This window comes from Myiozetetes cayanensis, unplaced genomic scaffold (genome assembly GCF_022539395.1).
Source record: "Myiozetetes cayanensis isolate MyiCay16 unplaced genomic scaffold, myiCay2020 scf20-37, whole genome shotgun sequence".
NCBI classification, from domain to species: Eukaryota; Metazoa; Chordata; class Aves; order Passeriformes; family Tyrannidae; genus Myiozetetes; species Myiozetetes cayanensis.
The window spans coordinates 16,111,271-16,128,783 of NW_026087412.1; the positions used below are offsets into that span (position 1 = coordinate 16,111,271).

General features: G+C 47.3%; 1 protein-coding gene across 2 annotated transcripts; it reads left to right on the forward strand.

The window, feature by feature from the left end:
* Positions 1–2,378: 2,378 nt before the first annotated feature.
* On the forward strand, positions 2,379–17,513 carry JPT2 (Jupiter microtubule associated homolog 2). Of its 2 annotated transcripts, none has more exons than XM_050317105.1 (5): positions 2,379–2,454; positions 7,680–7,828; positions 8,316–8,458; positions 14,386–14,431; positions 15,162–17,513. In XM_050317105.1, exons 1-5 carry the CDS (start codon positions 2,411–2,413, stop codon positions 15,344–15,346), a joined length of 567 nt encoding a protein of 188 aa, XP_050173062.1. In that variant the 5' UTR covers positions 2,379–2,410; the 3' UTR covers positions 15,347–17,513. The 2 variants fall into 2 exon arrangements, with proteins under 2 accessions (XP_050173062.1, XP_050173063.1); XM_050317106.1 differs by lacking the exon at positions 2,379–2,454 and adding an exon at positions 2,925–3,305.

The following is a 17,513-nucleotide window of genomic DNA, read 5'->3' on the forward strand; positions in this document are numbered from 1 at the left end:
GGTGGCAGACAGTCCTGAATGGCCTGTCTTGGGCCATGGGCATGAGTAACAAGGGGGAAAAAAACAAACAAACCACACCAGAAAAATCCCAACCACCACCACCAAAAAAAGGTACAGTAAAAAGGGTAGTGTATATCTTGGGTTTTGGTTTGGGGTTTTTTTCCATTCACAGCTTCAGGTAAGCAGGAACTCAGCTGTAGGAGTTGGTTTTAGGCCATCATGTGTTATAAAACCACTATCAGAAACACCTTTTCACCCCAGGAGACTCAGGAACAGGAGGCCCAAAGAGGATTGTACACCTTTGGCATTTTGATCTCTAACATACAAAGGCAGCTTCAACATTGCATTGAGAAACTGCAAGTGTGTTCTTGATAAGAAATGTTCTGAAAAGCTCAGCAAAAGCCTTTTGAGTAATATTTTGAGGCTTCCTTCCCATCCAAAGAGTGAGAACTTGTCTCTTCCACCTGTTCACTGAGAAAACTGGGCTGTGACCAGGTTTGAGCTCTTTCTGTGCAGCTTCTCCCCTCCACAGGCTGTGGGGCCTTTGGCAGCATGAGAGACCTTTAAATCTTTTCCATCTTATGTCAAAGCTGGTATTGAATCTTTTCTCACAGATTAGCTAATTTTGCCCTTAATGACTAAAACTGAAGACTGTAAAAAAATAAGGCAAAGCAAGAAATGAAACAAAGCAAGACATTGCAGTACATATTTTGGTGGGTTTTTGTGGGTTTTGTTTCGTTGGGTTTTTTTAATCCTTCGAGACAAAAGTATGCTGCTAAATTTATATCTCTAAATATATTTAGCATATGTGTGGAAAGCTGTGGAGCCATGAAATGAAATATTCAGCTGAAAGTTGGCCCCAGGGCACTGTGCTGGTCAGGGACAGGTAGTTGTCCACCGGGACCCCCAGGTCTTTCTGTGCAGAGCTGCTCTCCAGCAGATCCACCCCAGCCTGTACTGGTGCCTGGGGTTGTTCCTCTCCAGGTGCAGGACCTGCATTTGCCCTTGTGCAATTTCAGACGGTTCCTCTCTGCCCATCTCTCCAGCCTGTCAAGATCCCTCTGAAGGGCAGCACAGCCCTCTGAGGTATCAGCCTCTGCTCCCAGCTCTGTGTCATCAGCAAACTTGCTGCCCCTTCATCCAACCACTGCTGAATAAGTTAAACAACACTGGGCCCTGCGTAGAACCCTGGGGACACCACTAGTGACAGGCTCCAACCCAGCTCTGTACCACTGATCATGTCATTCTGGGATCTGCCACTCAGCCAGTTCTCCAACCCCCACTTCTTGAGTTTGCCTACAAGGATATCACGAGGGGAAAGTGAGGTGGGTGAAGAAGGACTTTGCTTTCCTCCTCGAGTATGGACCCTCCATTCACTTTTCCTTCACAGCTGGTATCTGCTCCTTGCTGCGGGATGGACAGAGGATCCCCTTGATCCGAAGTTGTTCCTGGTGGCTGCTCCTGTCTTAGGGAGGCCAGAGGAGAGTGTCTCCCTCTTCGAGTCTGAGGCACTTCTCAGCCTTTCTGCAGGCTGAGCAGCCCGTCCGCCTGCTCACATCTGCTGCCATCTCTGTACAACACGCTGAGAGGATCAGGCGCTTCCTACGGCCTGAAGCCGGGAGGCTAAATGGCTTTTGGCATGTTTTGCATGTTTTTTTGGGAGCTCTGCCTGAATCGCCGCATCTTTTTTGGTGAGTTTAGAGGACTTGGTTCCTTGCCGAGAGGGGAAACATATTTGAGCTCCCTCAGCAAGCGTAATGACCAGCAACTGAGCAAACTGCCGTGCTGCCCCGGTGCCCCTCCCGCTCCGCTCCCTGGAGCCCGTTCAATCTCCCGCGGGTGTTCCGGGCACCCTGTTCGGCTGCCGAGGCTGCGGGGCCCGGGGCTGTGTTTGCGTGTGCTTGAGCAAGCGACGATGCCGAGAGGGAGCGGTCGCGAAGTCCTCTCCGGAGGTATCCCGTACGATGATCCTCCCTCCTGGTCTCTGCTCTGCCCCGCCGGTCCGAGGTGAACCGCCCGTGCAGCGCCCGCGGGGCTGGGGCACGAGCCGGGCCCCTCAGCGACCGCCCGGCCCCTCAGCGGGCACAGCGCGGGCCGCCCCGCCCGCCCCTTTAAATGCCCTCCCGCTGCCCGCCCCCTCCTCCCAGCCAATAGCCGAGCAGCTTCCCTGACGGACGTGCGGTGCAGCCAATGGAAGGCAGCCAGGAGGAACGACGGAGGGGCTCGTTTCAAGCTTCCCTCCCTCCGCTGGGCCGGTCGGGGGGGCGGGATCAGAGCAGGGCACGCCGCACTCGATTGGCTGTTGGCTGTGATGGGCAGCTGCCTCAGCCAAGCGTGGAGCAGGGTGGGCCGGGCGGGGCTCCCCGGCGCGGGCGGAGGGGTCGGGCGGGCAGCGGGGCCGAGCGCTACCATGTTCCAGGGCGGCGAGTCCGGGCCGGCCAAGCCCAGCTCCAGGTGGGGCAGGGGGGGAGGCTCAGGGGCAGGAAGAGCCGCTCGGCGGCGCGGAGCCCGCGGCGGGGCTTTATTCGGGCGCGGGGGGTGCGGCGCTCCGGCTGAGGGACGGGCGGGGCGGGGGCGCGCTGGCCGAGGGGGTCGGGTCGCTGCTGAGGGGCCCCTTCGCCCTGTCCGTGCGGAGCCGGGGCCGGAGCGCCCGCCGTGCCTCAGCTGCCTGTGCCGCGCCCCGGGGCCGGGCCGGCCGGGCGGGAGCGGCCGCGCTGCGCCGCCAGCGGGGCCGCCCGGGCCGGGGCAGCGGCCGCGGGGCTGCAGTGCCCGGCCCGGCCCGGACCTCCGGCGGGGATCCCCGAGGAGGGGGCCTGGCTGCTCCGCGAGGCCGGGAGAGGGAGGGTCCAGCACAGACGCCCGCTTGTTCCACCTACGAAATTGAAAGGTGGTGTGTGGTTGGAGGAGGGCAGATCTCCCGAGTACCGCAGGAAGCGAGTGCACTGATTAACCCATCTGCGAGGCTGTGGGTGCGGGAGGGAAGGAAGGAAGGAAGGAAGTGTTCGGGAATTGTGTAAGAATGCTTTACGTTTGCCTGGGTTCCAGTCGCTCTGAGCTGTGACCTGGTTGTAAGAGACTTTTGATGATGCTCTGTCCTTGGTGTGGTCCCTGGGAAGCGTCTGTTCTCACAGGACCTTTGAAACGACGTTTAAGGCATACACTGGGCAGGGGCCGGAGTGCAGCCCGTTGTTGGTGGTGTTAACAGCGAGCAAAGGGGAGTCACAGCTTTGTCACAGCGGTGCGGGTGTGTTCCTGGCTCCTGGGAGCAAAGCTGGAGCCACCCACAGCTCGGCACCAGGTTTAAGGTACGCTGTGTCCACAGCTTGTTCTGTTCATTCCCTAAACAAAAGTTTATTTCGTGGGAACGCAAATCCTTTTGCAGTTCTTGATACTACATTAGTTTCTCTAATTAAAACTGAGCCTAATTCCAAATCCCTGCAGGGATCACAAACAGCTCTGGAAGTGGGGGAAAAAAAAAATAACTCATCCTAAGATGAAAATCTTTCTGAAGAAATTTTGCATTTTGAGAACGTCAAAATTGCTGTTATAAATAAATGATGCTATAAAGATTTTAAATGAAAGCTTTCACTTAAATAATTGTCCAGTGAGATGTGTTTCTGGTGATCCTGTTAATGTGTACGGCAATAGAGCAAACATCTGGTTTGCTGAATCAAATTAACTGCCTGGTTTTATTTTATTAAACTTTAATAATAACACGTTGTGTTTTTAAGGAAGCTTTGCTTTTCCAAAATGAAACAAGGAATTGCATGTCTAGGAGTTTCTGAAAGAAAAGCAGGGCAGAGTTGTTATCGTTCTGCTGTTGCATACTGTAAAGAAGCATTGCTTAAACATACCCTCAATTCATCTTGTTTCACTGCTGTGTTAGAACTGTCTGAAAACTGGTGGGATCTCAGTGTTTAACTTTCAGGCAGAATTAAAAAAAATATACATTTATTTATGTAGAAGGTGTCTTGAAGTAATGGATAAGTCTTGCACCCCTTCCATAGGTTGGCTGAGAGGTTCAATGAGAAAAGGGCATTCAAATTCAAGTGTGTTCGAATATAGGGAGAAAAAAAGATCAGAAGAACTAATTAAAATTCTTCAAATCTGCTAGAAGAGAACAAAGCAATTAGTAGAGGCTTTTAAACTTGCAGGGTAGGGCTCCTGATTTAGCTATTCTAGATGAATTGGCAGACTTCTGTTTTGCTGGAGGGGAGGGGAAGAAAGGCAGATTTAGATTTCATAGAAGACAAAGGATTTTTATTTTACTGTTTAAAAAAATAACACCTTCACTTCTACCCTCCTCCTCAAGAAAGAAAGACCCTACATACCTGGCTACAAGACACAAAAATGTCTCTTTGTAAACTGGCGTAATCCCAACGTAAACTGACCGTGAAGTATAAACTGAAGTTACTGTACAGCATGTGTTGAGTTTCCATGTACTCTGCTGAAGCAGCTCACACTGGCTCACCGGGCTTGGTGGAGTTCACAGGCAGAATCTGATTTTCTTATTTGGTGTGGGGGGACCCCACGCCCCACTCTGCTCTAGAACTGAGTGCATGGGAGTACAGGGTGCCAGTGGTGCTCCAGAGACTGCACAGCAGGAAAACAGCTTTGTATCCTCCTACATTTGTGACTGAAGGGAAAGAGTGCAAAGCTCTGTCCTCTTTGCTGTCACCAGCTGGCAGACTTTGTTGCTGTGCTCAAGACTGGTTTTGATAATTCCTGTGAATGACTTAGTTATCTGACTTTCCATTAGAGTTTTATGAACCCAGTGTCACAGTCACTTGAAAAGTTTATGGAGTGCTTGGAAGGTTCCCAGCATTCAGAGGTTTCTGAGATTGAGGTGGCAAATGCGCTTTGTGTATGTAGAGTTATTTTGGGTGATGCTGGCAGGAAAGGTCACTTGTGCTGATTCCCAAGTGCTTCATAAGCACCTCCAGTGATGCTTATTCATTGAACAGTGGGGTGTTCGTAAGTGTGGATACTGAGCTGAAAACGGGAGGGCAATATAAGATTAATCAATATTGGGTTTCTTTTGATGCTTAATTCAGTTTGTTTACTGAATAAGCAAGATTTTTAATCTTAAAGTGGTGTTTCTCTAGAATTTTATTCTGCTGTAGATCATTACAGGAATGAGAGGTAATTATGACTGGTTGCTTTTCTTAAACCAAAAAAATTTGGATGTAGTTATTTTGTTATTCCCTCTATGCTTGTAGACATGTGTTAAGCAAACAGCATGGTAAAAGGTGCAAGAGACTCCAGCCAAATAAATGACATTTTTCTTCCTTTCAATCTCTTTGCTCCTATGCTGAGTGTACTTGGGATGCAAGAGAGACTAGATGCATTTTAAAAAGTACCTGAAAAGAATGGGTAAAGTCAAAAGCCGTTAAATTAGGTGAGAGGAGCCCCTTTTAACAGAAGCCTCTTCCCAGAGTATTTTTCTTCAGTCTCCCTGGTTTAAATACTTAAACTGCCCATGTTTCTGGACCATTGTGAATGCTCAAAATACATAATTTTTCTATACAATGTCTGCTTTAATAGCGGGTTTAGATCTTCTAAGATATGTGGAGAGCACACAGGATAGCTGACTCTGTAGTCTGATGGACACAACATTGTAAATAAACCTGCTTTGTGTGATGTAACCTGTGCCACGGAAAAAAAGCTGTCTGCTGAAATTCTGGTTACTCATCAAGCTTAAGGGGTTCATTAAATTCACAGTCATGCTAAGGATTAAAATATTGAAATTGGCCAGCAAAGACAATCTCTCTGAGGCTCTGTCTATGAAAACTATTACCAAACTAAAAGAGAAACTTTTTTTCCTTCCTCCCAAAGAGCCTAGAAGTACTCTCTGCATCTTGAGATCTGAAATGCCTGCAAAGCTCATTTTCTGACAGGCAGCCAAATATCTCTGCTTCTGTGAAATGAAATCTTAAGCTGGAGTAGATCTTGGCTCCAAGAGAAACCTCATCTTATGCCTGGCAGATAGCTCACCTGAAGTGGGGTGCAGCAGTCTCCCCACTGCAGGGAGGGGAGGGCTTGTATTAATTCGCTGACCTTTGACTTGCGTTCAGGTTGAGTGGGATGAAGGTCTTGCAGTTTATAACTGTTCTTTTGGTTTAAAAGTAAAGGCTACTTTAGGTCCCAGATGAAGAGTTCAGATGAGAAGCAGTAAAAGTGAGTTCAGCTGCTAAGACGGTGGGTAATTGATCAAGTAGATATGACTAAAGATTTTTTTTTGATGCAGAATCTCAGAATCATTAAGGTTGGGAAAGACCTCTGAGATCATCGAGTCCAACCTCTGCTTGTCAACTATACCAGAGCATTAAGTGACACGTTCAGTCATTTCTTGAACACCTCCAGGGACGGTGGCTCCACCACCTCTCTAGGAAGCCCATTCCAACATTTAACAACCCTTCCAGTGAAGAAATTCCACCTGATGTCCAACCTGGACCTCCCCTGGCACAGCTTGAGGCTGTTACATCTTGTCCCGTTCCTTGTTCCCTGGGAGCAGAGCCCGACACCCCCCCGGCTCCCCCCTCCTGTCAGGGAGTTGCAGAGCCAGAAGGTCCCCCCTGAGCCTCCTTTTCTCCAGGCTGAGCCCCCCCAGCTCCCTCAGCTGCTCCTGCTGCTCCAGCCCCTTCCCAGCTCCATTCCCTTCCCTGCACATGCTCCAGCCCCTCAGTGTCTCTCTTGTCGAGGGGCCCAGAACTGCCCCCAGGGCTGGAGGTGCCCCAGCAGTGCCAGCACAGGGGTGGGCACTGCCCTGGGCCTGTGGCCACACCATGGCTGGGACCGCCCAGGGGCCTTTGGCCTCCTTGCCCACCTGGGCACACCTGGCTCATGCTCAGCCACTGCTGACCAGCACCCCCAGGGCCTTTAACACTGGACTGCTTTTCAGCCATACCTCAGTATCCATCCCTTTCCTGTGCTTTTTCGTTAATTTTCCAATTAATTCCACTGATTCTGCTCCCAAGTAGTGGTTCAGTTCCTTTTTCAGGTCAGGTCAGTCTGTTTAACAAAACACAGGCATTAACTGTGGACTTACTACTCAAGGACAGGCATGACTTTTGGTAGGTTTTCGAGAAGTCAGTTTATTTCTGTTGTCAATTCCAATTTCTCTGCAGATCTGTTTGATATCGTCTGGTACAAAGCATTGGTTTTAATGGAACCATTTTAATAGTAACTGATGGTTGAGTTGGCAAATTTTTTGGTAGTTCTGAAGTGTCTGCTTTTAAATAAAAGTCGTTGGGTTTGAATTGCATCACGGATGCATAGTTGGTATTTACAGTTTAGCAGAAAGTCTGATTCTGTAAGGGTTATTTTTGAAACTCTAACTAGTCATATGGCTTCTCTTAATCTTCTGTTGCTTCTGGAACACCACAGGGAGAATAGCCACTTGTGCTGCTGGCACCATTAGTATCATTCCAAGTAATCATGGGTAGCTTAGTGATCAAATTGACTCACCAGGAGGTTGGCAAAATTGGTGCTGAACTTGGGAACACTTTATTGGAACAGCTCTTGAAAAGTAGATACTGGGCATAGCAGTTATTACCTGAGGTAATTTAAAGTCAGAATAGTTACACACAGAAGGGAGAATGGGAAGAGGACATCAAATATGTTGAATGCTATAAATTTTTAATGGGCTTTTGTGTCTTGCTCCTCATTCTGTGATGCAGGGTATTGAAGCCCCCGGGAGGAGGTTCTAGTGATCTCTTTGGGAGTACAGAAGAAGTGTCTTCTTCAAGCAGACCACACCGGATGGCATCCAATATCTTTGGAGCATCAGAACAACCTCAAAACATTCCAAAAAGAACAAACCCTCCAGGTAAGAGCTGCCCCATTTTTCTTTGCTATTGGGCTCTGAGTTGCAACACAGAACTGATTTTGTGTTCTTAAAGTGGAACACTGTGATCTGTCTTTTTATGTTGCATTTTTACATATTGAGTGGGCTTGAACAACAAATCACTTCAGACTTCTGAATATATGAATATTTCAGTGATCTGCATGTTCACAAACTCTTTAGCACATCACCCAAATCTCGATTCTTTCCAAGTTGAGGTCTAGGAAATGATGAAAGGAAACAGATTCTATTCTAGAACTGTGTCAGCAGTTAGCAGCAGTGAGCACAACCCTGAATCTGAGATCTACTGGTGAATTCTTGCAACAAAGGTTTTCAACTAGGCAAACAAAAGCAAGTCCCTCGGCAGCAGGCTCTGGAAGTCCTTGAATTCCTATATCTTTTTAAATTTTTTAATATAGAGTGATAAAACTAAGTCATCTAGGAAAAAAAAAATCTAACAACTGCCTTGCAGGAGGAAAAGAAAGCGGTATTTTTGAGGACTCCAGTTCTGCTCAGCCTCGTCCGCGCATGAATCCACCTGGTGGGAAGACGAGTGATATCTTTGGGTCTCCTGTGTCTCCCAGCATTGTGCGAGCACACCCCAACAAGCCCAAGGTATTTGTACTTCTGTTGCTGTCAGAGCAAGAAGCAGCTCCAGGGGTCCTGTCACACTGTCACAGTGCTCTCCTTAAGAACAGACCTGAACTGTGCACATGGGGGCTTTGAGTTAGACAGTTATGTTCCCAAAGTCTCTTTGATAACTTGTTATTTTGAGTGCATCAGATCTCTGCAGGCTCTGCAGTTTGCTGTAAAAGTATTAATTAGACTCTGGATATGTGTTCAAAAAAAAGAGAAAAAAGCTTTTGATCTTTCTTGTGAGGTGCAGCTGGAGTTCTTGATAGAGCCAAGAGGCACTTAAGGTGGATAAAGAGGAGGAGATATTTTCTGTTGTCTTGCAGTTTGGCAGAGGTGATCTTGATTCAAATTTGGGAATTTGGTGAACTCCAGTGAGCTGCAGTCATAAAGCTTCATGTGGTCTGGCTCTGCACTTCGTCTCCCTTAAGTATCTGTATCTACAGGCACTGTGAAAGCACTTCAGCAGGAGATTAGGCTTAACTGATCAACAGTGAAAAACTGAACTTGGGATCAGCCATGGTGTCAGGCCCAGCAGATACTTGATTTGTGCTAGATGAAAGTGTTCTCCCTGCAACTGTAATAACTGTAATTGTTATTACAGTTGTTATACATATTTTATACAGTTGGGTTTAGATCTTAAACCTGTGATGTGTAATGGTTGCTTGTAGTTATGACCAAATTATTTTATTTCTGTATTTAAGTGCCCTATATCGGATTTACAACCTGCTGCCTTACTCTAAGCAGATACTAATAAGTGAGTAACTATTATGTTGATAATGAGGTGGTATAGAATAATCTCAAGGGCCTGGCCATGCCCCTCCTGGGGGCTACCCCCCTACCTGGGGGCTACCACAAGAAATTAACCTTGTCCTGGCCAGAACCAGGACATTATTTACCCCTCATTCTGTACAATCTATGTCATGTCATTTCCATAGTCAATGGCTGCCCCTCTAAGATGTCCTTTGAGTTCATTTAGTCCAAGACCGTGGTTCTATCCATCCTAAAATGCCTCCCAGGGCAGGAGGGCTGCTGTGCTGTTGGCTGGTTCAAGCTGCACAAGGAGCTCTCGACTGATGTATCTGGAGCGGTCCATCCTCACTGTCCATGGTAGCTATGGCACACAGTGGCAGTGTCATTCAGCAACCAGTATCATACAAGGCAACATTACAGACTGTTCTTACCCTAAAATCAAATCCCTCTGAGGGACACATTGTGTTTCCCTGTCCTCCTGCATTACCTACCAAGTGCAAATACTCAAGGGCTTGGTGGGTCCTTGAGCAAAAACAAATCCACGGATGGGTTTGCCTTTGCTTGAAGCAGGACTAATCCAAACTGTCTTGCCCAGCATATTCCTTGTATGCACCACAGGCCCTCTGTCCCCTTCTGTGGTACTCAGTGGTTTTGATTGGGCAGGGCCAGCTCGACTGGCAGAGCCTCGGGTATTAACTAGCTAGGTGGTCTTTGCTAAATGTAGATCCCAGTGTTTGAAGGTCCCACTACCCATTGCTTTTAATGTGGTTTTTAACAGTGCATTGTCCTGTTCCACCTGCCCAGAGGCTGATGCATAACAGGGAATGTGACACACCTCCTCAATCCCGTGCTCCCTGGCCCAGGTGTCTGTGAGGCCGTTTTTGGACTGAGTCCCATTGTCCAACTCAGTTTTCTCTGGGGTGCCATGTTGCTCCAGGACTTGCTTTTCCAGGCCCAGGATGGTGATCCAGGCATTGCTGTGAGGCACAGGGTACATCTCCAGCCATCCAGTGTCTATTCCCACCATTGTCAGTGCATAGCACTTGCCTTGGCAGGTTTGGCAAGGGTGATGTAATCAATCTGCCAGGCCTTGCCATATTTATATTTTGACCATTGCCCCCCACAACACAGAGGCTTTACCCACTTGGCAGCACATGTTCTACAGTTATGGATAACCTGGTAGATGGTGTCCATAGTTAAGTGCACCCCTTGATCACGAGCCCATCTGAGCTACCAGTTTGCCTTTTTCCATTCCACAGAGCATTTGCCACGATCCATGAGTCAGTGGAGAGGTAGAGTGTTGGCCATTTTTCTTTTTCAGTGATACCTGAAGTCAGCTGGACGGCCTCCAGCTCTGCAGCCTCGCTTGATCCACCTTGTCCCTCTCGGTGGCTTCTGTGACTCCCCATGCAGACCCCATACAGCAGCTTTCCATTGTCCCTGTGTCCCTACAATACAGCAGGAACTGTCAGAGAACAAAGTGTGTCACCTTTCATTTCCTGGTAGCTGATTTTATGGTGGGGCCTCCTCAGCACGTGTCACCTTCTCCTCATCCTCTTCTGATGATAATCTGAAATTTTGGCCTTCAGGCCAGTTCGTGATGAATTCCAAGATCTCTGGGTGATGGGGTTTCCTGTCCGACCTCTCTCTGTGGTCAGAGCGATCCACTTGCTCCATGTGGCAGCAGTGGCATGGTGTGTGGAGGGGACTTTCCCTTTGAACATCCAGCCCAGCACTGGTAGTCGGGGTGCCAGGAGGTGCCAGTCACTTCTGAGGCAGCTCAAACTCCTTCAGAAGCTGCCAGGGCCCCTTTTTCAGTTTGAGTGTAACAGGCCTTGGATCCTTTGTATCCCCGACTCCAGAACCCAGGAGTCGTCCTAGGGTCTCTCCCCAGGTACTTTTTGCCACAGACTCCAGGAAGGACCATTCTCCCTGGCTGCACTGTAGAGCACATTTGTCACGTCCTGTCCTGACTGGCCCAAGGGTTACTACATGAGCAGCCTCCTGTTTATTTTGTTTAAAACCTTGTTGTTGCTCAGAGCCCCACTTGAAACTGTTCTTCCACATTACTGGATAGAGAAAGCTGACAAACTGACTATAATTTGGAAAAATCATCCTCCAAAAACTCACGATGCCCAGGAAAGCCTGTGTTTCCTTCCTGCTGGTTGCTGGAGATATAGCTGGTGTTTTGTTAACCACATCCATTAGAATCTGACAATGTCCCTCTTGCCACTTTACTCCTAAACACTGAATTTCCTGGACAGGTCCCTTGACCTTACTGTGCTTTATGGCAAAACCAGCTTTCAGGAGGGTCTGGATTACCTTCTCCCCATTCTCAAGAGCTGCCTCTGCTGTGTTGCCCCACACCATGGTGTCATCAATGTAGTGTAAGTGTTCTGGAGCCTCACCCTTCTCCAGTGCAGTCTGGATCAGTCTGTGGCACACACTGGGGCTGTGTTTCCAGCCTGGGGCAGTCGGTTCCAGGTGTGCTGCACACCCCTCCAGGTGAAAGCAAACTGTGGCCTGCACTCTGCTGCCAAAGGGGTGGAGCAGAACTCATTAGCAGTGTCAGTGGTGGCTGCCTTGCACTCCAGCTCATACTGAAGTTCCAGCATGTCCAACACAGCAGCATCAGTGGTGGGGTGACTTCAGGCCATGATAATCCACTGTCAGTCTCCACTCTCCACTGGACTTACACACTGGCCCTGTTGGGCTGTTAAAGGGGGAGCAAATCTTGCTGGCTCTCCAGTTCACAAATCATCTCCTGGATGGGGCTCACAGAGTCCCAGTTGGTGTGGTATTGTCAGTGGTGTCAGTTTGTTCTCCCTTGATGGGAGTTGCCTGCAGAGACTGAGAGTTTCTGTCCTCTTCCCAATCCTGTGTTCAGTGCCCATATATCCCAGGACAGGGATCCCACTTGCTTGGCTTCAGCACCATCTGGTTTCATATCCCAGCCCTGGAGCAGCCAGGTCACCAGGGGCTCTCCTAGCTGGAGTCTGAAATGTTTTCACATATCTTGCAGCTCAGCTAGGGATGGGGATCAGATGATTATCTCCGGCCCTGCTCCTTCCTCCTGTTCTGAGGGCCCTGCTTCCTCCTCAGCCCTCAGTGGAAGAACCGATTTGGTCTTGAATTTCTTCTGTATAGGGTTGCCTGCTTCTGGCACGGGTTGTTGGTCTGGTTCAGCTGCAGTTTGAGTGGCCGTGGTGCCTGTTGCTCTGCTTTCCTACTCCTCCCCCTGAGGGTTCTAGCGATGAGCAGCGTCTAATAAATAGCAGCCAGGGCCCAGCACGTTGCAATAAGTTCTCTGGAGTTGCCACAGCATTCTCCTGTCAAATACTCTGCTACTTCATCAGAGTCCTGTGGTTGTTCAGGGGTGAACTTCCAAACCATTTCTCCAAAAGCTGGCCCATTTTCCCCCACATTCCATGACACTCATGACTATCCACCCTTGGCACAGATGTCTAAGTAACCTCCACAGAAATCTCTTTCTTGACTCTAAACATGGTGTGGACTGCCCAGAGGAGACCTGGCAGACTTAACAACAAGAATGTGCTTTCCTTAACATCCAAAGGGAATTCAAGATTCTCAAAAGCTGTGGTAACAAGCCTGAAGGATGAAAAGCTGAGGAAGGTCATCCTCCCCTGTTCTTCCCCCAAACTGTGTATGATTATTAGTGGACACCCAAAAGTATCTCCTGAGGTAAGGGCAGGGGAGCAGCACTGAACACACATCCCAAATGACCCTCACTGCCCTCAGTGTTATCATGTCATAAACCAATATCCCACAGTGCAGCAATAAAGCAATCCTGATCCCTCTCCCTGCTCAGAAAAATATCACAAGGAGCACATATTGCATATATGGGAATATAGGTTAGGTACCACACCCATACGAACAGCCCAAGCAACACTTTGACCAGTGGCTCCCTGTCTAATACAACAAATGCTTAGATCAAAATATGTTTCCAACTCACTCTGGACAGATCTCTTGTTATCTCAACTCTTCATGTCCTATGTTGGGTGCCAAATAAGTCTGTTGTGGCTTAGGAATGGTATTCCCCAATTTAATGTTTCCACTGAAACACTCCAAATCTTGCACCACTTGCTCACTCGGCCCTCCCCTGTGGCAGAACTGGAGGAGAGGATTGGAGGCACAAAAAGTGAATATCACGGGTTGAGATAAGAACAATTTACTGGAAACAGCAATGAAATAAGAAATTAACAGTAACAGCAACAGTATTAATAACAGAGTGTATAAGAAAGGCTAAACCTATGTATATTCTGATTAGTGTTTGGGGCAGTAAGAAAGGAGGAAAAGTAAGACTGGGAGCGAGGTTTTGTCAAGAGTAGTGCTGTTGGTGTCGTAGAGGGCTTTGCTTTGTTCCTCTGTACCCATTTATTGGGATAGTCACTGTTTCTTTTAGAAATGTAACATTAATTCCCATAAATTCCTGACTAAATGGAGGACAACACTTCAGAAATTCCTATGGCTTTAATTAGGGTATTGGAATTGTGGGAAATACTGAGATGGAAAGGAGACAGCATATTTACAAAAACTACTGCAAGTTGAGTTTAATGGCTGGGAAAACACACCTCTCTGAAGTGTGGCTCTGTATTTGTGACAGTCAGTTGGGGTTGTTGGGGAAGTGGTCTTAAGAGGTTTTGTTTATTACCTGACTGTTGGGATCCTTGCTGAAGACAGGAATTGCTGAATATAAATAAGGTCTTCAGGTGCTGCTTGTGTTCTAATTGTGTGTACCAGACTTCTCCTGGGTGATAGTGGGTGCTCAACAGGAATGGTAATTGCAGACCTTACAATCAATGAATCCTCAAGGTTGGAGACCTCTGTGGAGTCCAGCTGTTAACCCAGCCCTGCTGTGTTTATCATTTTGATGATCCAGTGTAGCCTCTTCACCCATGTTTCAGTGAATTGTCTGAGATGGGCACTTTACCATAGCAGGAATTTTGTCCCCCTGCCTTTGGGGTTCTGGAGCGGTGGAGGGGATGAAGAGCTGCACATGGTGCCTGCAGCTGTTTGCTTTTACTGTGATCAACATATAAACTTAGATCAGAAACAAAGCGAAACTTTCAGAAGGCTTTTGTGATAGACTTGATGTTTGAGAATGATAATACACTAAGTTCTTGATTTCTTTGCAGGATCACATTGTCTTGAAAGAAGATGAAACACCAAAGAAACTAGAAGGTCAGCAAGAGAGATTCCTTTCTCTGTGCTCTTTGAGAAGATGAGCTCTGGGGAATAGTTTCTTATGCTTCCACCTAAACACCAGCCTTAGTCTCATGTTTTTGGGATGATATAACTGAGAAGTCAGAGATCTAATCACTTGTTTCAGGGAAATGGTTCTCTTCCTCTTTTGAGAACAGGGGCGTGAGTCTTGATACTCTGTATCTGTGTGTTTATGCTTTGCTTGATACCATGTGTGTATATATAGATACATATGGAATCTGTATATAGCCAAACATCCTATCAAGTTACTTCTCCCTTGCCATCTTCTTCAAGTGTGTAATCTTGGCCTTCAGTAGTTGTAAATAACAAATAGGTGACTGAAAAAAATGTATTATTGCTCAGCTAGTTGTTAAAGAATTATGGGAACCCTGCTTTCAACTCAGTATGAAAAGATTGATTGGTACTTTGTATCTCTTAATTTCCTGAAACTGCCAAAACCATTCTGAAGGTGTATTGCTGAGCCTCCATATCCTTGTTAGAAAGATTGCTGAAGGACGAGGGGAATTCTTGTGGAAAGTGAAATTCTTTTCTCAGGACCTGTTTCTTTCAGGAAAAATGAACAGATAATGGGAAACCTTGGTGTGCTGTGGATGGGAGGCATGGGAAATAATATAGTCTACAGGAAAGGAGGCACTTTGTGGACTACAGAATGCTGATGTAATTATCTAATCCCTTTTCTTTTATACAGCTACAGAAAATGTCGAACCACAGCTGGAAGATGGAGGCGAGAAAAAAGATGTGGGCAAAGAAGAGCGATGCAAGGAGCCAGAACCCAAGATAGACAATCACGAGCCCCGCCTGGGGCCGAGGCCACGCTCACACAACAAAGTCCTCAACCCACCTGGGGGGAAGTCCAGCATTGCCTTCTATTAGGGTCACCAGGGCACTGTCCCTAATGGAGTCTGCACAGAAACTCTTGTCTGTGGTGGTGAGGTCAGTTTATAGACTGTTGCTTGTGGATAGATTCTTAGGCAGATGGATGAGGGTTATGTTAGAGTGTGTAGGAAGGGTATCTTGGTGATGTGGGGAGGGAGGGCTGGGGAGGGAATGGGTGCCCTGTGGAAGATTTAAGTATTGGCCTGCCTGGGTGGGCAGCAGAGGGGACATTAGTGTAACTTTGTGAAAGATCAGTGCTACTTTGTGGTGAGTTCCTCAGACTGTTGGGTTCTTAGCTAGCTCATGCCTCAGGACACTTGCAGAGTCAGGCTTGCCCAGGCAGCCAACATGTCAAAGATTGTGAATGCAGAGGGGCCTGGAGGTCCCACCTGAAGATTCCAAAGTACAGCAGGTAGGCTGGGCTTTCCCTGTGGCAGTGGGATGCAGCTGCACAGCGTGAGCAGTCACGTGAATGTAAATGAGTTCCACTGGAACAAGTAGTGCTGCCATGGTTAGAAGTGTCTTCAGTCTGGTTCTCTTTCTCCTTTCTTGCTTTGCAACACGTGATTGCTGATACAAGGACAAAACATGCTGAAAGTTTCTTTTATACTCATGAACCATCAATATAAAGATTGTGGTTTTCCCCTCCCAGTATTCAGACCTTTCTGATGCCTTTGGTAATCTGCTGATAACAATGACTGGCTCTTGACACGTGGCAGTCCAACATACTATTTCATGTAGGTGCTAATAGAAGACTTTTATATAAAGGTGCCCTTGTTGAGTGCTTGCACACGCTCTGGTAAAAATGTGGGTGCAAACGATAGCTTTATGGTACTCTGCACAGAGGCAACTTGAAGTTTACAGTTACCATGGAGAATATGCCCAGGTGTCCAGCCAGGTCACTCTGACCCAGCCTGTGTGGAAATGCCTCAGCTTTGGCACAGGTTTTCAGTTTGCACCCTGTGGAAACCACAACTGTTCTCCTCTCTCCACCACAGTGAATTTCCTGTTTGTTTTGTCTGTGCTGACTCTGTTAGTGAATTCTCCTGTCTTTGGTGAGCCTTACCTTTGCCTTTGCCTGCCTCAGATTTTTGTTGGTAAGGTTGGGAGAGCTGTGTGGGTTCTCACCAAGCTGTAGTTGTTTTTGCTGTAGACTATCCTAGTTGGAAAAACAAAGACTAAAGCAATACAAACCTTCTGTTAGTGCTGGCTATTGTAAATCATGTTTGGAAGATGTGCATGTTTTGCACAGACATTTTTGGGGTAGGGTTTGTTCTCTGAATGGACATTTTGATTGTATCCACAACTTTGATATATGAATGTTAACATTAGGTGCTGACTGTTCAATGTATTGAATACTGACTTTTTAAATCTGATGTATCAAACAGGAGTTGTTCAGGTACACCAAAGAACAAGTGGCCTTATCTGTATGTCCACTGCTGTTCTAGCCCAGGTTCCCTGGGAAGTGCTGCCAGGTGTGAATCCTCTCTGTGATGGTGGTGCTCTCCAGGCCACACTTCCCCTGTGTCAGCAGGAGTAGTGCTTGCTTGGACACTTAGTTGCCTTTTCCAATTGTGAAATAGTGGGGCAGTGCTAAGGGTAAAACAGCCATGGAAAGTAGGGATTTCCTTACCTTTGTACCTTTCAGATTGGTTTGGAGCTGCCTGTTATTTGTCCCCATAGGAAAACAAGGCAGTGACTCAAACTAAAACCCTGGAATAGATTTTTGTTACTTCCAAACATGTATTTCCTAGCAGCTGTTCCTGAGTCTGTGTTCTCTAGCCTCTGGCTGTCTCAGACACATCTATCTGTTTCAGTTCCTTGTTCCAGTACTTGACAGGAGGCTGTCCTATGGGAAAGTTGACCAGAGCTGCTTCCTGCATTGCAGGCTCTGGTTTAGTTGATGCCATCTACAGTACTGAGCATTTGGCATATTTTAGTCCCTGATGTGCATTGGCTGCAGTGCCTGTCTTTAAACAGCAACTTCTAACTAGGCCTTAAATTAGTTAAACTATGTTAATTTTCTTGCATTTCTTTCTTTGGAATCTAAACAATGTTTTCAACTCATCAAGTAAAATTGATCTGAGCATTTCTTCGGGACAGAAGGGGATTGGAAATCAAATGACAGAACATGCAATTGTCAATAAACCTCTGTATTTTGTTA